Source organism: Danaus plexippus, chromosome Z (assembly GCF_018135715.1).
Source record: "Danaus plexippus chromosome Z, MEX_DaPlex, whole genome shotgun sequence".
Classification (NCBI taxonomy): Eukaryota; Metazoa; Arthropoda; class Insecta; order Lepidoptera; family Nymphalidae; genus Danaus; species Danaus plexippus.
The window spans coordinates 7,008,348-7,028,812 of NC_083559.1; the positions used below are offsets into that span (position 1 = coordinate 7,008,348).

At 30.3% G+C, this 20,465-nt stretch overlaps 2 protein-coding genes across 4 annotated transcripts; one reads left to right on the top strand and one right to left on the bottom strand.

The window, feature by feature from the left end:
- Positions 1 to 496: 496 nt before the first annotated feature.
- On the bottom strand, positions 497 to 6,678 carry LOC116777463 (uncharacterized). 2 transcript variants are annotated; one of them, XM_061526582.1, is made up of 6 exons: positions 6,466 to 6,678; positions 5,477 to 5,569; positions 4,120 to 4,860; positions 2,984 to 3,131; positions 2,751 to 2,903; positions 497 to 1,980 (listed from the first exon to the last, which is right to left on the bottom strand). In XM_061526582.1, the coding sequence occupies exons 3-6, from the start codon at positions 4,845 to 4,847 to the stop codon at positions 1,864 to 1,866; spliced, it is 1,146 nt and encodes a 381-aa protein (XP_061382566.1). In that variant the 5' UTR covers positions 4,848 to 4,860; positions 5,477 to 5,569; positions 6,466 to 6,678; the 3' UTR covers positions 497 to 1,863. The 2 variants fall into 2 exon arrangements, with proteins under 2 accessions (XP_061382566.1, XP_032526908.1); XM_032671017.2 differs by lacking the exon at positions 5,477 to 5,569 and having other exon boundaries at positions 6,466 to 6,672.
- A 761-nt stretch (positions 6,679 to 7,439) lies between these two features.
- Positions 7,440 to 20,258, top strand: LOC116777424 (longitudinals lacking protein, isoforms H/M/V-like). Of its 2 annotated transcripts, XM_032670959.2 has the most exons (10): positions 7,440 to 7,551; positions 8,586 to 8,680; positions 8,765 to 8,830; positions 8,957 to 9,124; positions 9,347 to 9,478; positions 9,566 to 9,732; positions 9,919 to 10,063; positions 10,760 to 10,829; positions 16,731 to 16,906; positions 17,634 to 20,258. In XM_032670959.2, the coding sequence occupies exons 4-10, from the start codon at positions 8,957 to 8,959 to the stop codon at positions 18,024 to 18,026; spliced, it is 1,251 nt and encodes a 416-aa protein (XP_032526850.2). In that variant the 5' UTR covers positions 7,440 to 7,551; positions 8,586 to 8,680; positions 8,765 to 8,830; the 3' UTR covers positions 18,027 to 20,258. The 2 variants fall into 2 exon arrangements, with proteins under 2 accessions (XP_032526850.2, XP_032526849.1); XM_032670958.2 differs by lacking the exons at positions 16,731 to 16,906; positions 17,634 to 20,258 and adding an exon at positions 12,275 to 16,137.
- The last annotated feature ends 207 nt before the right edge of the window (positions 20,259 to 20,465 follow it).

Consider the following 20,465-nt stretch of genomic DNA (forward strand, 5'->3'; position numbering starts at 1 on the left):
GTTGGAGAGTGGAGTCATCAAATGAAGCGCATGGACTCGGCAGTTGTCGAAAATCGACCGGTTTCCATTAATGAAGGACAAATATATGTTTACGAGAACAATTTCCCGGGTTATATTATTAAATACATCCACGTGGACAACGTCGCCATACGGTCGTGCGGAGCCAGCGCTGATATAAAGAAAGGCGGAGTGGGTTCATCCTCTGTACTCATAGTACTGCATGCTGCCACCAACGAAGAAATACGATCTGTAATAGATATATGGGGGATAAAGAGCATGGCGGCAAAGAAAGCCACGAAGCCGGTGATCCTCGACGAACACTTTGACAATATGAAATCGTTGTATCTGTTTCAGAAACTTCGAGCGGTGAATCATAACAAAGGGAGAAATTCGACTGTTTTATATAAATAAAGTTAATTATTATACATTTTTTATAAATTATAAAACTAATAAATAAAAAGTTGTATTTCATGGTGATTAGAATTAAAAACGAATCTATGGTATTAAACATTTATTACAATGAAAGTTTAAAAAAGGAGCTATTCTAAAACAGGTAATACTATTGCATATGTTACACGAAAATATGTTCAGAATGTTAAATGACTAGACAATTACATACGTTACAAAAAAAAAAACAAGTCTGAAACCTAGACTTTTTGTGGCCGGACTAAAATATATCAAACACATTAATATGAATAACAATAATTATCACATAATATGTACGTTCTTTATGAAATCCAATAACATTTGAAAAAGTAACTTTAAATCCCTTCGGAAGGAAGCCTTACTTACAACAATATAAAGAATTCCTTGTGCGAACATATAAGAAAATCAAAAAGCAATACACATTTAAAAATTACTTTTTACTTAAACATGATTTAACTTCGTTTTTAAAAACGTCTTAAATCCCAATAGACGTATAAAACGATTGACATATTTTATGAGAATGTCGTCTCGAGAATCCGTTAAAGTTACAAGAGAAGTTGTAGAGACAGAATAAAAATATATTGAAAGCTTTTTGAGTTTCATCCCATAGAAAATCCATTTGATTATAATTAAAAAAAAAAACATAATTTGAAGGACGGCTTAAAACATTACATAATTAATTCCACATGTACAACTGTTGTACAAAAATATTTCAATATCAGTAGAATTTATATCAGGAAGTTAATAATAATATAGAGGTACAAACACGATATACGATTTATATACGTTTCTCAAACATCACATATCCTTGAAGACGACAAATATCAATGTTATAATCTAACGCCGTTTGTGCGACGCCATAATAGACACTCAATTGACCTTAATTTCTAAACGATTATACTTTACCGTTGTATAAAATATGGAAGTTCATTTTAAAAATGTACCCAAATTTTTAAAAACGATGCACAACCGATAAACATATAAATGGCATTTTAAACTAAGATTAACCTAGTGATTGAGTATTGTAAATATTTTTATTAAAGGAGTACAAAATAAGTTCCATATTGGTTACAACTATTATGGCATATTATCTACGTACTATATGAATAAATGCGACTAGTTCGTTACTTTGTACCGCTACTAGTGGCAAAAGTTTTTATGAGAATGGATGATCGATTGCAAATGCAATCTAAATATAAAGTAAATCAACTATAACGATGGATGGGAGCTATCCCATAATGGATCAGATTTACCAAGCCAAGTGGTTACGGACTAAGCTTAATTATTAACATAAAAAAGTTACTGGTGAAAAGAATCAGATTAAATAAAATTTTATTTATGAATATAAGTTCAAGTCGAAATCTAAAATAACATTTGGGATGAATCTTCCATCGGTGATATTGGCCCTGAGCTACAAAACATGTCTTTGGCATACAATTAGTCGATGTCGTGGAACTTAAGAATAGCACGTCCTTTGATCTCTGAGTTGCAAAGCTTCCTGACAACCTCCTGCGCCTCCTCAGCGGGGAACACCGAATGTGGAGGAGGTTTGATCTGATATAAAATAACATCATTCTTATTAATTGTACCACTTGACACATGTGTATCTACTGAGGTATATAAAAGTAAAGTTCCTGAGCTTGTATACATATTTGTTACTCTTCCACGGGAGAACTACTAAAGGGATCTTGATGAATCTTTACAGTTAGTTTAGACATTAGAATAACCTATGGGATATAATTTATAGTTCCCGCAGATTCAAGGTATAAAAATAATTTCATTTTTTATGAAAAGACGTGGAATAGACATACATATCTATTGCTTTATAAATTTCTCTCTGAGACCAATCTACAAAACTAGTTTTTTATAACAAATCAACCATTAATCACGATTTGTTGATTACTTCTGTACTACTTTTCAACAGATAATATATCATTATAGTTTTTCATTGATAATTAATTTTACATTTATTTACTGTTTTTTCTATTGACAGTTAATGTTTTTAAAGAATGGATGAGACAATTGCAATAGTGTTACTTTGTATCACGCAAAACGTGAGCATCAAAAACTACCCTCCCCAATGGAGCTGTCTAATCCAATAGGGTTAACTGTAATAATCAAAAAAGTAGGAAAAAAAAGATGAAACGAGTTGTGGAAACCAAAAGGTTCATACAGGTACATAGAAACAATGTTCTTTTCGAATATAAAGTCAATACTTTAACTTTAAATGGACATGGCATTCAGTTGCGGAGTTCCTACAATTACATGACACTAACTATATGGCATTAACCAAAATACTGGAGTAATTTATACAATATACTCACAGTCCCGTTGGCGACAAGTTCAACCAGTTCCCTGAGTTGTTCGATGGTACCGTTCTGAACAGCAACGATGTTGACGTTCATTTCATCGGCTTTCTTAGCAAATTTAGGTAGAAGTTTATCGCCCACATCTTCCGTCACAAGTACCATACCGCCCTGGATAAATGATAATGTTAATATATATTTTTATAAAATCAGAATTAATAACATGTAAAGTGAGGTCTAGCAATTCATACCGGGGCAAGACACTGTAAGGAGCGATGCAGCGAACGCGAGGTGGTCCCAAAATTAAGCACGACGTCGACAAAACCGCCGCACGCGTCTATAGTACGCTCCACCAACTGACGCTCGTAAAGATCCTCCGACCACTGCACCACGGAAACACTAACGACACAACAGTAGTTTAGATCAAAACAACATCAACACACAGTATTTACAGCAACAGTCCCCTGACTAGTGACTTGCATAATTGAATATCGTCAATAAATCCCGCACATGATAGTATTAGTGTAGGTTATTGAATTATAAATCAGAAACGATTCTTATTTGGTGTGATGATACAAATTCTTTAGGAAACTGATTTGTACGTCTAGCAGACTTGCATCGTCACACTACAAAAGGTGCGTTGGTACGCAAAATCTTCGCCCATTACGGTATGAACAAAGGTTATTGAATGCTAAACGGATATAATTTCGTGACAATGGAAGATTCAGCTAAACATACGGATCTTACAATGGTTACGTATACAAACGATATCTATAAATAACCGCACCTATAAACAAATTAGTATATTGAATTATTACAACTATCAATTTATAATATTCTCACATAGAATTATATTAGTAGAAATAAGAATAAATGCATCAAAATATATATCCATTCCAGAGAAGCATCCCATGAACAAAAATAAACTAATAATTTACTTATATAAAGTTTCCTGTTCTACCAGGTCATACATATATTTCCAATCAGAGATATAAATTATTCGAACCATTGCATCCTATGGATTCGGAAGATTTTAACAGCCATGGATCATTATTTCGGTTTTCTATTTCTTTCTTAATTTTCTCTGTACTACTACTACTATTAATTTTTATTAAACACTTTTCTCTAGAACAACAAAAAATATCTGTGAAATTAATGGATTGTAAACCAACATACTGATCCAATACCTTGCTAGAAATATTAGGTAAGAAGAAAAAAAATTGAGAAAACCAGCTTAATGAAAATTAATATATATGAAAATTTTATTAATTTAGTGCATTTATCTGAATAAATCTATTTAAAGAAAAGAAGTCTTAGCGATTAGAAATATTTATAAATAATTATATATATTTTATTTTAGAAGAAATTTTTAACATGAAATACTTACTCTTCATCTTCTTGAGCCCAAACAATTCCCTCATCTTTCAATGTTGCCACTGATATACGAATTCGTTCATGATAGGGTAATCTTTGGAAATAGAAAGACGCAATACGAAGCGCCCAAAGAGCTAGTCCACCAGTTCCAACAATCAATACAGTTGCTTTTTCCTTTTTGCCAGGTCCTTCAATAATAGTGTTGAGACACTCAATAGCAGTATTAACAGTATTCATGGCAAGTAAAGCTCCAGTTGGCAACATAGCCGCAATACTCAGTGGCAAATTCTCTGGTACTTTCACTAGGCAATGGAAATCTGGGACAACAATGTAATCAGCATATCCATGCGGAACACCATCATTTGGGTAGAGAACTATTCTTGTTCCTATTTTAATACCATCTGTACATTCTGCCGCTTTACCAATTTCATCCACAATACCAGCAACTTCATACCCAGGAAACAAAGCACCATCGCGTAGGCCAACATGAGCTGGTGTTGATGTATGTATGCCAAAGCTTTCCATCTCCCCTGTCAAACTCCCAATAGAGGAAATGGAGGAAGTACTGCAAACTGATGCTGATCGAGTTCTGTTAGCTCTATAGCAAGCACCAGCGTAAACAACTCTTATTCTTGCACCATACATTGGAACATCTGGCACAGGTACATCAAAACTAAATACACATTCTTTAAGAGTGGGCCCTGGGGATTCTATTGACACTTGTCTACAAAGTTTACTCATCTTGTACTACTGCCTGCAAAGATACAATAATAATATTTAAAATAAATTACAATGGTACTACTAAATGCAAAAAGTTCAGGAACTGTTTGTTGGAGGAATGAAGTAGGAATAATGAAAGTCCAGTAACTGTTACATTATAAACAACAATGGATAGCAGAAAACAAACAATATAAAGTCATTACTTGAATAAACAAAGTGATAACTATTTTTATAACTATAACACTGCTACATATTCCATGTAATTATTAATGGAAGGAAAAAATATTAACAATAGGATGTATGTATATGTTATGATTTCATTTATAAGAGTTTTTAATAACTCCACTACGCACATAAATCCCTTCTTATAGACAAATAAAATTACAAAAATTAATTTTGTATTGCTAATGTTATCATAGGTCTCTTATCACAAGATACAAGTGTTTCATAATAGAATTTCTATGTAATCAAAATCAATCAAGCTTATTAAGCATAAAGGAGTAGCTAATGTCATTATAAACATCAATGGCAGCCTAACATTTATAAAGAGATAATTATTTAAGCAGACTGAAACTTGATTTACATGTATTTAATACTTATATTTTGCATTTCTAATTTATGTATGATCACAGTGAAAGAAAGTTCAAGACCTTCACTGCAAAAGGTTTTTCTTGGATGTAAACAACTGCTCTGGTTTATAATTTCAATAAGACTCATCAATTGAACAGTCGTCAAAACAGAATCTGTTGAATGTTGATATAGTTAAATACAAGGTCACACAAAAGTCACTTTATGTATTATATTTAATCAGTTTGTCCTACAAGTAAAACAAAGCCATAATATGTACAATTTATATGTCTTTAAAACAAAATTTGTACTTCATATATCTAAAACCAATTTAGATTTTATTGTTTCATGCCTAGCAATTACATTATAAATTTTACTCTGATACACATTAAGCAAATTTTTTTAAGTGGTTCTGCATTAAGCATTTATTATTACTTAAAAGTTCATGTATGACGTTTTTCTATTGTATATTTAAATCCTATCACTTTTAGAGGAATAATTAACAAACTGTTTTTCAAAAATACTTTATGCAACGATATAAACTGTTTCAATACAGGAAATTTAGTATTAATTAATCTTTGTTTATAACAACTTATAATATTATCTAAAATATTGGAATTGAAGGAATTGAAATTACTGATTACATTGATATAAAATTTTGCTCTAAGACACAATGTTCAAAGCCATACACAGGAAAATGTTATATCAACATAATTAATATAGAAACTAAAAATAGCATTTTCATCTCTGGTCATAAAGGATACAATAATACTCAAAGAAAACAACGATTAAATAATCAAATAATTTCAATTTAGTGGATCTCTAAAAGGACATTACATAAATAGTAAGTATGAGTTATGACCTTTCTTTACTATGAAGGTCACACCACATGAATAATACCCTACATAAATAACAAATGCATGCTAAAAAATAGTAAAGTAGATCTAAAAATAGCTACAAAACCTTATTATTAAATCTGCGTAAAAATATGCATTTAAATAATTTTTAAATGAATACCTCACTGCCACCTTCTGATATTATTTTAAGGAAAGACTATTAAAATATCAAATACCTGTTTAAGTAACTTCGTTGTTTTATTGATAAAATTATGATTTTCTTTTGTTGTTGTGTATAATATTATGAACTACAGACTGTTATGGTTGTATCGTCAAAATTCGCTTAAAAACCTGTGTTACCAGCAACTATTTACTTCAAACACCCTATTTTCATAAAATTTCACTATAACCATTGTCACTATGTATTATGTAACTAGATATTCTAAAATCTAAAGTGATTATTTAGGGGACATGTTTTTTATTTATTTTGTATCAAAACCAAGTTATTATAAGATTATGCTTTTGACATTTCTTGTCTTAAAATCTCCATGTCAAGTCAAACTAAATTCTTAAAGTTCAAATTAGCACTGAAAGCGCCCTATGGCCAAGACAAGAAGAATGACTTCGATATCAGGTTTAGTCATTACTTGGTTCTTATGGTTTCTTACGAAATGTTATTACATTGTCAAGTAAATCATTGCAACGTTAAAGGTTTTCTGGTATTTTTCTACATTTGCAATTTGCAATGTCTATTAAAATTTTAAGAGAATGTGTTGCTTGCATAGATGAATATGAATACCTTCTACAGAATTATATAAAAATGTTTTTTGGTTTCGAATTATTACGTCTTGTGAATATATAAGAATGTACCATTCCATATTTAAATATAACTTAATGTCACTTATATTTTAATTTTGAAAGTTTTCCTGACTGAATGTTTTTCAGGGCTCGTTAATTTCTAATCAATTATAGGAATTATCCAATAAATAATTAGAAATTTAAAAGTGACTCAGTTTAACTAATACAATGAAATATGTATTAAAAATTTTCCCGAGGGCTACAGAAAAGGGCTTTTTACTGTAATTATAATTAAAATTATGGATTATATTTGTTTTACAGATATCTATTTCTAGTGTGATTTCAATTAAAATAGCATCTTTCATAAGGGATTTCAGTAGTTCTAAATTGATAAAATATTCATAACATCAAAATTAATATTAATATAATTTAATGGCAACACTTGTTGGCGTGGGTTCTTTCTACTTTGGTCGTCATTGTTGGCGATTGTGGCGTGGGTTAAGAATAATAAAATATAATCATCGGTGAGTGTATTTTAAACAATACAATATAATTTTTACAAGCCGTGCAATCTTTCTGTTAAAGGATAAGGAAGATCAAACTGTTTTAGATAACTTAACATACTGCACGGCAACTGTGCTGGTGAAAATTTTAGTATAGATATATTTTTTGTTTGGACTCTTAAATGCGCAATAATTTTATAGTGAAATATCTATAAATTATATGTTTTAATATTATATTCTAATACGTTTGAGACTAGTAAGTTTTATCTATAAGTCTTCAATAAAATTTGATGCCGTACTGTCATAACATTGTTCACTTGTTTAAATTTCGACAATAAGAATGATTGCGGCTTTGTTAGAGAACAAGTGTTTAAATTATAATAATATGTTTTTATGGTCCAGATTTGATCCATGATTATATATTTTATACATCTATAGTATTATGATACATTTAGCAGTTCAAATCAAAACTATAAATAAAACAGTGTTTATATTTAAGGCTTGGTAATTTAGTTAAGCAATTTGCCCTCCAAGGAAACAATGTGGGTCCAAACTTAATATTTTTAAATTGTTTTTATATAGTTTAGAAAATTAATGAATCTTAAAACTATTTAAAGGATGTGACTAAAACAAAATGTTTATAAATTAAAATTTTATATAAAGATGTCATATTTATAATTCTAAAAGTTAGAAGATTTCTTATTTTGTAAGGTTTTAATTACAATTTTTTCTTTTTAAATTATTTCATTAATCTATTATATATAATTTTAATTTTTACTCTGATGACAATCTCCAAATAAACCCACAACTAAATAATTAAATAATGCTACATGCGAAATGTGAATTTTATTTATTATCTGCTATTTCTGCCATGCGATTATGAAAATATTTTTACAAATGTTTTTATCTATTTTTGAATTAAATACATCAATAGTTTTAAACAACTTTTTATTTGGTTTCTTTGAAGACTATTTGCTATATATTTAACTGCCTTGCAATTTATAACTATATTTGTTTAGTTTTTCAAATAGTAAAATGCGTGTTCTGCATTTCAGAAACCTGGTTTAAAGAAAATTTATTCCCAGGAAAGGATATGAAGACAAGTGAAAAAATGTTTTTCTATTTGGTTTAACAATAAATCTCCAAAAAGGTAAGAATTTTAAATGTTAACGAAAAATAATTATTACAAAAATGGTTTTATGATTAATGTTCATTGGGTTTTTAATTTTTGTAGGATAAACTGACACTGCTATTCAAAGCTGCCAACATTACTAATAATTTCCTCCAAATTGATGCCAAGGTAAAACTCTAAAAGAAAATTATATATTTGTCTTCAATTAAACAAAATTATATAGACATCCAAAACCATTTTAAATATTCTAAACAAATATGCATGATATGTAACAAGTAAAAATTTACTTTCCAGATGTCTCAACAGTACAGTCTTCGGTGGAATAACCACCAGCCAAACTTCATTTCAATGTTTGGTAATTTACTTGCTACCAAAGATCTTGTGGATGTGACTTTGGCAGCTGAAGGCCAACACTTGGTTGCACACAAAGTTGTCCTTTCAGCATGTAGTACATACTTTCATGTAAGTTTTTTCACTGTTATTTTAATGTCAATATCAATCTGGGATTTGTAGTATTTTTAATTTACAACTCTGCGTTCTAATTCTAAATAATTAATTATTTTCTCATCATTAAAATGAATATTATGTTATATTTTATCTTGTAACTAATAGTTACAATCTTTGTGTAACGTTTCCTGTTTTAATCGGCATTATGTATTTATCTAATTAGATTTTTTTTTTCAGTCACTCTTTGTGGATAATCCAACTCACCATCCAATAGTTATTCTTAAAGACATCACATTTAATGATTTACGCACAATGGTAGATTTTATGTATTATGGTGAAGTGAATGTCACAGAGCAGCAACTAGCACAGGTAAATATAACATTTGATCTTTAAAATGATTTATTCATAGGTATTGTAAATCTTGCAAAAACATTGGGATTTCATTTTTTTTTATAGGTTTTGGAAACAGCAAAAATATTAAAAATAAAGGGGCTGACAGAAATGCCTGACTCTACTTCCTTAACTAGATCTCAGGGAATTCCCACAGATTTCCCAACAACAGAAACTTCAAGTGATACACAAAGGCCTTCAGTGTCACCCTCATCTCCTATTAGAAAGAAAAGGTAAACTCATAATAATGAATTTTATATTATTGATTGAATATATATATACAAAATCTAGCATTTAAACTTAGCATTAAATTATGTATAAATGAATCAATTTGAACGAAACTCTACATAATTTGGTAAATAATTGCTCTTTTGCTTTTATAAGATGATAATAATACGTAAAGAAATTTGGTTTCCCAGGCAGAGAAAGAGTTCATCCGGTTCACTGGCAAATCCTGAAGAGCTCATGCAGAATGTTGATATGATGCGTGATGCAGTAACCTTAGGCAGCCTAAACATACAAAAGAAACGGGAAATGGATGAGAGAATCGAAACTGCACAACAGGTACATAAACTGTGTAACATGATTATTTACTAATTAATTTGAAAAGTGTTTATTTCTATGACATATTTTGTGGCTTAACACAAACTTGAGAATACACTTCCTAAATAGAAATAGGACTCCTACAACTCTATATGGACCTAATTTGTTCAATGAACACTGTTTAAATTAAAAAGTGCTGAATATATTTTTATAACATTTGATTCTTAGTCTTAGTATATGATAATATACAACAGTTGTGTTTAATGTATATATGGGAATATAATTTAACTGATCACACCTCTAGAGCACAGAAAGTTGCTGCTTATATACCAAATATTAGTTTATGTATTATAAACATATTTTTTTTTATAATTAACCAAACTCCCACAGGCTTTATACCAAATTTAATAATATATTTGTATGAATGTATGTTAGATTAGATTTGTATTAAACTTTTTATATAAAATATTAGAATAACTGATTCAGTTCTTATAAAAAGAAGAAAATAGGGTGAACACTTTTAATAGCACAGTTCCCTGCAACTTAAAGTTTCTGAAATAATAATTTACAATATTATGCAATTCAGATTGAGGTTGAATTATATAGTATTATTTTTTATTTAAACCAAATTTTAAAGTAGCTTATGTAATTTATAACTTTTTCATTGATATAGTTATTTTTTTTGTGTTTATTACAGTAATAATATTTTAATTTCAGACCGAGGATGCATCAGCAATTAACATTGATCAACTTGCAATAGACACGAATGCTGTTGGGATGTCTCAAGGTTAGTATTAAAATTTATTCACACTATAGATTCTTTGTATATTTTCACCCATGATTTTTATTTTTGTTTTAAAGCTTTTAAACTCTATTAGCATCATTTATGTTTGTCTTAGATTTTAATGTTTTTATAACAAACTAGGTACCAGCCCCTGCTTCACACGTGTTCTTTACAAAAAATATAAAGTAGCCTATTTAATTTTGAGAATTATTAAACTTATATTATGATAATTTTTACATGATACACCCCATTTAAAAAATTTAAAAAGTAATTTACAGATACTGATGTAGGCTTGAAAACGAAGTAATTTGTTTTGATAAGACTTAATACCGTATTTATGTAAATAGCTTTCTAATAAACGCTTTAGGAATGCCAATTTTTAAAAGTTGTAAAATGGATATAGTATGTTATCCTTAAGGTACAGACATATGCCACCGCGGACTTTTCTGTAGACCTATATAAGATACACAATTCCACCATATATTATTTTGTTATATCTCAAAGACCTTAAGGCAACGTTTTCGTTAAAAGCTCTCAACCGGCTCACGTTGTCCCCATATCTTCAACAAATATCGTTAATATACACACAAGTAAATACAAAAACTTAACAAATTATATACTTAAACTTTCCTCGAGAATCACGCTATCGAGTGTTGATAATTGTTTGATCATCGGTGCAGTAGTTTTTCCGTTTATCGCGAATAGACAGACAGACGGACGCGGCGAGGGACTTTGTTTTATAATATTTATTGATCATGTCTTCCATAGCAGGTTATTAAATAAATACATAAAATAAAAAATTTCATTATATATGAGAATACTGGAATACAAGATTTCTATTGTTGACAATTACACATTATTTAGTGTGTGGGAGTCTCACCTACTAAAGCAATGATTTAATTTGATCATGAATAAGTATCTACGTTCTAAGGGCTATTGTAAGGTTGAACAGTGTTATCAATACAAATTCATAATTAAAAATATTTTTCCAATTTTGGACTATTAGATATTATGATATATTATCCTTATAAAAGTACATAAATTGTAGATGTGAAAGTTTGATTTCGTCAATAATTTAGTTATTTTATTAAACATCACTATTTAAATTCTTTTTTATCTATACTTGCTAATTCAAAAAAGTAGTAAAAGTGTCACATGCATTCTATAGTAAATGATATTAATATACTAATACTTTTATCTCTATATGGGTTTATTTCTTTTTCCATTTTAACTAAAATTGTAAACATAGTTCTCACTACTATTTCATTTGCATACTGAGTAGAAAGTAACTGAATGTTTAACAAAATTAAGATACTGCATTGAAATTATTCATTTAAAAATGACTCGTTTTTCAGGGAAGGGAGATCAATGAAATAGTCGTTTTTTTTAGTATATTTATTATGTTTATGAATTTATTGTATTACAAAATCATTTATCTCTCTTCCCAGGAGCCCAGTGGAATATGATGGAGCATCCATATCCCCGGTATACGAACGCGGGTATTGGTGGCGGCGGTTTACAACCGGAACAGGCCATGTATGTGAATAACGTGATACATCAACATGGAGACGACATGAGCCACTACGGACACACGCTGGGATCTACGGGGCCGGTGCCGGGACCCAGTGTACTCCAAGGGATGAATGATCAAGTTGGTCAGGCTCACAGTTCGGGTATGCCTGTAAAGAGACGACGCACCACTAACCCTCAGGCAGAAGAAAATTTTCAAAAAGCCCTGGAAGCGGTCCGCGTTGGTGGGATTGGTTTCTGCAAAGCAGCGCGAATGTTTGGTGTCAATAATCGAACATTGTGGCTCGAATATAAAAAGAAGGGTTATCCGAATAACAGACCAAGTATCAAGAATCGCATAAAGAGAGAACATATCACACCACCTCCCGAAATAAAGGAAGATCCTCCACAATTGGAACAGCAGATGGCACTTCTCTGTCAACCACCTCCCGTCCCGGTCAGCTTTATAGATCCTCGACCGATGGATTTCCCACAGATCAACAGCTCTTCCTTGAGCATTATAAACAATGTTAATTTCACGATGCAATAGAACGCGGCTTGCGGGGTGCAAGGTACCGAGTCGTACTCGTTGTGACCCGAGTGGCAGGGCGGCGGGGGTCATCACCCTCCGCCACCCTTGGTGACTGGTGACCACACCAGCTCCGTCTGTCCCCCGGGCCTGCCGGTGTCCCTGCGCCCCGCGCCGCATCACGCGCACGTGCACGCCCAGCATCCGCCGGCGCCACGCCCTCATATGCACTACGACGTTTACATGCATGTACCCCTGTAAATATCAGTTACCACTGTGTCCAGTATTACTCGCTTAGTAAAAACGACTGTATTTGTAGATAATATTAAGTATTTGAATGGGCGTATAGCGGCAGGCGTCCATAAAGTAGATAGATCTCAGTAGAACGATAAGACTTTTATTCATAAATACCTGTTTGGTATCTGCTTTTTTTATTATTGAAAGAACTGCATTTATTGTTAGTATTATGTAAAAATCATGTGATAGCGAATTTATTAAGCATTTTTTTTATTAAGGTCTTAAACGTCATGACCAGTTTCTTTAATATAAGAGTAAATTATGATTAATGTAGGTGATTAGCATAATTTTGTCGCTGGGTCGATTTCGATAAATATAAAGCCAGTTTGGTGGATATGAAGGAGTTGGCAGTTAATAAAATTGAATTATAAGATTACCTATTCACTGTATATGTAAAGCTTCACAGGACGCACTTGTTGACAAAACAAAAATCGCACACAACAATTTTTCTTGGAGCGTATATAAGGATAGTTGAAACCGCAAGTTGTGGGTTGTTTGAATATTTTATAGGTTACTTTTAGAGAAATTTCGGTTTGATATAATGAAAGGACAGTTTTTTAAATTGATGTATAAATACAAGTTGAAACTTTTTTTGCTACAATATTTTTATACCATATCAATTAGCCTTCTAAATATCTAATACATATTTTTGAATACAAATTTGTGAATTAAGAGCAATAATTAACAATAAAAGTAATATATATATATGCATATACACATTTATTATACAAATGGTATGTTATAAATTAGATTTTCTTTTATATAATTCAATTATTTCAATTTTAATAAGTACCTAACTTCTTTATTGTGTACTGTTTTTAATTTTATAAAATGATCAAATAGCATTTAATGTTATTAGAATATATGGAAGACCTCGGTGAACAAAATCTGTTAAAATATTATAATTTTTTTTGGAAGGGAATTCTTTTTGTATATATCATACTTTGAAATTATACTTGATTTCCTAATTCCTTTAGTAGATGATTAATATACATCTGAGCAGCACTGGTATATGAGTGCTATTTATGTATAATGAAAGAAAGAGACAGAGAAACAGTTCACATTAAAATACATGTTGTGTATAAAAGTACCAATTATATGTGCATTTACTTTAGAAGTATTCACTAGAGAAACATAGTAAACAACTTCGATGAGAATAAGCTGTAAAATTGTAATCCGTGTGATTTTTACGACATTTTCTTCTTATACTTAATATTTGTAACATATGAATGTCGGGAATTTTAATAAGAAGTCAAAATGACCTCAAACACTGAATCTTCGTATGACTTTATTTATTAACAACGCCGATGTGTTCTATCATTGTATCCAGTATGTATACGGTAGAGCTAACTGTCTACGATTATATCAAAGAGGCAATTCTTTTTTTAATAATTGAATATTTATTTAATACTATTTCCTTAAAAATTTGGCCCTTGTTCTTACTCAATACTATTTGAATTAATGTATATATAATTAATAAATTAAACACCATACGTTTTGACCTGTAACAAAACAAATAACTATAGATTGTATGTTTTGATTTTTAGAGTCTCAATAGTGGCACCGTTTACGTTTATATAAGATGAATGTGTAAAAATATTATCACAACAGAGCGATCTCTTGTAGTATGTTTTAAAGCTATTAACATACAGGTGACTGCAAAATAAGGTTTATGTTAATATTTTCTATACATTGCATTTATAAATATTAGTCTATACTTGTCTTAGTTTAATATAAGTTAAATTAGTGTTATCTCGATATGGTTGCCATATTAGTCATGACGTAAAAATCTATTCATGTAGCCAGTATTTATTGAATAGATCGGTTTGTAATATAACTACTGATCCGCTTTTACTTAGTTGAACGATATTTAAGTTAACATTGATTTCATTTAATAAGTCTACTGTAGAATGTCCAAAATGTGCCCAGCAATAACTCCATGCGCTTTATTTAAATTTATATACAATACTAAAGTTTCTACTAAGACAAACTCTCACGATTCATTACGAAGAAAGCAACTAAGTAAATCAGTGTCTCAATTTTTTTTAATGGTAGACCTAAATGTGGACAGGTTAATAACTTAAAATATTTTCTTTTTGTATGTCAGATGCTGGACGTCTGTTCAATTAAAGCTGTCAATTTTTTAGCTGAAATGATCCGATCATAATGATCGCGTGATAAGTGAATATCTTTGAGAAAACCACAAGGTCTTCCCGGAATTTAGTTCATAAGAAACTCAGTATTAAACTCTTGAAACATTAACTTTATTTACTTTATATGGGCCATGATCTTTCGTTACTAAATTGAGTACCATCTTTTAAATATCAGATTTTTTATTATATTGTAAAAATTTTGTAATGTATTGTAAAAATATGTTTAGGAGTTTGCGATTTACTTAGAGATTGTATATAATGTGTCTTTAACTGTATAAGTTCTTTTGTACTTAATTAAAGTTTTAATAAATGTGCATTTGACAAGTATGAAACAGATGAGTACTGTGACAATTATTCAAAATTGTTAATTTTATTTCATAATAAGTAAGATTATAAATCAATGTACAGTGTACACACCTATCGTTACGGCTGCTACTAGGTGTAGTCTGCAAGTTTTTAAATATAAAGACAATCAATACATAGTGTATATTATATAACAGAATATTAAGTTAATGTTCAAAAAATGGTATTGTTAACCAGTCTATAGCGAGAATTGCTTTACATACGTCTCGATGGAAATATTAACCTATTGTAAAATTAACATTCTGGAGATTAATGTAAGGCTTATAATATACAATAAGGGACTGCTAAGTCGGTCTACCAAACTGACACTATACCTCGATGTAGCCGTGATATATGCATAAATTACCTTCTTGATGCGTTGTAAATCAGATATGTTTATTTTTTATTTAAATGACAGCGCAAAAGTTCTTTACTGAATTAAAAATCGGTTTAAGTAAGAAATAATAAATAATTTTGCAGAGATGAATATTTTATTTATATTTTATCCTTGTATTTTTTTAATTGAGTCGGTGCTATCCTTTTGATGATGAAATTACAAAAATGTGGTTGTAACAATGAATTTAGTACTGTTGTAATAAATTAAAATATACTTGACAAGTTCTTTTAAGGAATCTGTTTCCATAATTGAAAAATTATTTACCCTATTGTATTTTGTGTAAACCAACAAAAATATAGAAGAGTATCTCGTAATTGAAGTATAGTCCATATATATATGAGTGTAACATCTCTAAACAACAGCTGAATCTTAAATCCCTTAAACTTTGTGTTACGTTTTGAAGACTTAACCAATTAAGTGAACCTTGGTACGTAACAAACACATGTACTGGTTCTTTGCTACTATAACCGTCATCCGCTCACAAAATAACAAATTATCAGTTAAAAGTCATTAAACTTACATTGAAAATTGACTAGGTATTATTTTGTGTAGTTTTATTTCTAGTATACTAATAAATAATTTTTTGATTATTCATATATTAAAATATTTAAAATAGCTTTTTTTACTAAAGTTAATGTTACTAATTCTTATTTATGTATTATCTGATATTGTTTTAGGTAATTTGGCTTCACCGTGTGGGGGACGTCTACGACGTTCAAAATACTTCAAGAGGCAAAATAGAGTTCAACCGGAAGAAAGGGAGGTCAGGAAACAGGTGTCGGAACCGACCCCCTCAACCGGCGCACACATTTTACAGAAACACGAGTCCTATCCACAGTATTCAGCTTCAAAGGTTTGGTTCGCTAAATATTTAAATTAAGATTATGATTTAGACTATAAATTATGTAAATTTTAAATATTTTTCCATATTCGCAAAATAGTCCATGGAAATAATCATTTTGTCTAGTTTTATATTTTAGTGTAAGTAGAGGAGTAAAAGTTGGTAAATATGAATTGGCAAGTTCTTTGTAATAAAAAGAAAAAATAATTAGGAAAAGTTCTTAATCACTATAAGATGTTGACTAATGTACTTTCACAATGGTGTTTATGGTTACTTTGTTAGTATGATTTATCAGTAGGTGAACAACGTGTCATCAAAGAAGAATTTCGTTAAGTGATAACCTGCCAACCTTTACATCTATCTGATGTACCCATTGTGTTTATTCCTTTGTAATTTATAGGGCTGCAACAAAACAACACAGCTGTTAGTATATATTACAGAGTGCTGGTTATCTTATAAAAAGTTTACAATCAAAATGTTCAAGAATGATAATACTTTCGCCAGCACACATTTCAAAACACTATCATACCATGTTTTTCGGATTTACTTTGCGTAATTGACCACTTTTATTGTCCACTCATTATTATGGTTAATGCAGAGTTCGGTAAAACTTTGGAATAACTAAATACGCTAAGTTAATTCGTTAAAAAACATAGTTTTTTTCGTATTCAAAGTAGTTTATGTAATATTCTGTTCTTTTATTATTATCATCAACAAAATTATAAAATTAATTTCACAGACAAATCGCAAACCAAGGACGGAGCACGCGGTGGGGTCACTGTTGATCCGAGCAGTGGCAGTGGTGGATCGTCAGACGTCGACCAGCAGCACTACAGGCAGCACATCCACAGCAACACATACAGACAATGCGGAGACAGGCCAGACGCAGCGAGCATCACTCACGGACAGCATAGACGGGACACACACGCAGCGAGCTTCACACACGCCCGCAGTGCGTTCCGGACCCCCTCTCTCATGCAACTTCTGCTGGAACACGGTCGACGAATGCGGTAGAATACTACGACGCAAAACACAATACCACTGTCCGGAATGTCGCACCAATCTCTGTATAGTCCCATGCTTCCATGAGTATCACGACAGTAACGGAGACGTGGCGGCCAGCGCCAGGTGAATGCACTGGCGACATTTGTGAGACTTTTCCCCGGCCCGCTAACACAGCGCGATGTATCGGCTTAAAGCTGAATATATTGTTATGATTGCAAAGTATGTATACAGTTAAATGTATTACATCATTTACTTTTAAAACTGTGTACATTTAAAATTTCAAAAAACAATATAAGAACTTTAAGTTTAAATCTTATCTTGTTACAAGAACACAAAATTTTCCTGTTTCAAAGTGTCAATATTTATTCAATTGCTCACATTTCTCACATATTTGTAATATTAGATACTTACGTAAAATATTAGTTTAAGTAAATATTGTTTAGATTTGTAATGTATGAGCTTTATTCATCTAAGTATATTTATGTAAATGTAATAAACGTAGTCGAAAAATTAATAAATGTCCAAAAGTTTATATGTAGATTGCTTCATTAATACTTATTGTAAATAAGGATGAGGTCATGACTCCTAACTATTGTGATTATAACATTGTCATTAAAGCAAACTATAAAAGTAGGCTAAAATAATGCTTTAAAAAAGCTTTGAATAGACAAAAAAATTGATAAATTTGGTAAATTAAAAAAAAAGTATTCGTATGTTATTTGTAAAAAAGTGTAAATAAAATGGCGAATTAATGAGTAACGAATATTTAATAATGGTTCTATTAAAACGACGAGTAGTATTTATATATTATGTCTAAATATATATATATTTTATTACATTGTTCTTTCTGCATAGTTATTATATTATAAAAAGAAAGCAATATTTGATGTCGGGTTTATTTTTATAAGAGTATTGTCATTGACGCTAAATTCGATATAATTATAGTAGTGCAGCCGTTTAGATGTTGAAATTAAATTTTAAATCTTGTTATAATGTTTTAAGATCCGTTAATACTTTAACAGCTCAGCAGCATACAACGAGCATTAAATTTCCACCGTCCATTTCGTTCTTGGCAGACAACCCTATTATGACTGTTTAAACTATCAGATTTTTTTGTAAAAACCGTCACTACGAATTTTGAAAGATGGCTTTTGAAACAATTCGTAATTACACTTGCGGTTAGATATTTAGATAGTGAACAGACTACAACTATTACAATAAAAAAATCTACTTTTCGAAATCTATTTACTAAATCACTAATAATATTCAATATTTTTTTATTGTAAATAAAAAAGATGTTAACTATATGTATCCGTGTTAAGGATATTTTATTTTGTAAAAAACCAGTCGTAATATGCTTTTAAACTAATTACTTTAAAGAAAATTTATATTTATACGAAATTTTGTAATCTCTATACAATTAATACTTAGTGTATGTACAAAACGTAATAAAACACATTACAATGATTGTCGTCTTCTTGATCGTGTTTGTTGTAGTAGAGGTTATTAAAAAACAATATAAAAACTGTGGCTTTATCGTTCGACTTGCGTCTAAACCATAATCATCACTTGATTGTAGACTAAATATTTGAAATTGTAAATCTTTATTTAATCGAAAAAATTAGAATAACAACTAGTATATGTAATGGTAGGTTTCAGAAGTGCATGTTTTTCTATCAAGACATGTAAGTCTCAAGAAGCGTTTAAATTTTATCTGTAGAAGTGACAAGTTCATAGTTTGAATTAACGGTCTGACAAGTTTTGAACTAGTAAATTTAAACTTTTCGATGAAACCGTTTGATAAAATTAGGACAGATTTTAAGTACACGTCTTTAATAATATATGTACTTAATACTCTATAAACCTAATTATTAATGTTTTGTAGTAATCAAAACCTATCTCTGTAGTCCTTATCTAAATGTTGTTGTATTTTTGTACGTTTTGTTAGATGTTGAATGTAACAGAATAAAAATTTAGATATGTATAGTGTCATTAGAAATTTTCAGACACTGCAGAAAAATAGTTAAGATTTTAATATTTCAATAAAAAACACTCATTTGTCGCGTGCTCAAAAGAAAATTGATAGAACAGCCCGGTTCGCTTACACGGTCTTTCAAACGAATTGTCAAAATATATTTGTAGAAAATAATAATAATGTTAACTCGTCAATTCTTATTCCTTATACCCTAAAAGTTTACGAAGATTATTTTTAATAACATTAATATAAGTAGCTGTTGTTATCTGTGCCATTATAATGTATTTAGTTAGAATAAATTAACGGAAATACCTACAAGGATTAATGTGAATCTACAAATGTCTTCAGAGCTATATTTCTGTTTTAAATAAATTATGAAAACTTTTACTTATTTTAGTTATCCCTTTCTTGACAAATGTCTGTTTTGCTCGGCACTGTGTTAGCTTTTGAAGTGAAAATTCTAACATGACTTCCAGCAAGGTTGTGTTAAACGTTAGACGCTCTTGGGGAGGGGGAATAAAAAGAGTGGTACTCCTTGTGGATGGATGGTTTGTCTGTTGTTTAAGATATGTCAAAAAGTTAGTCTCATAG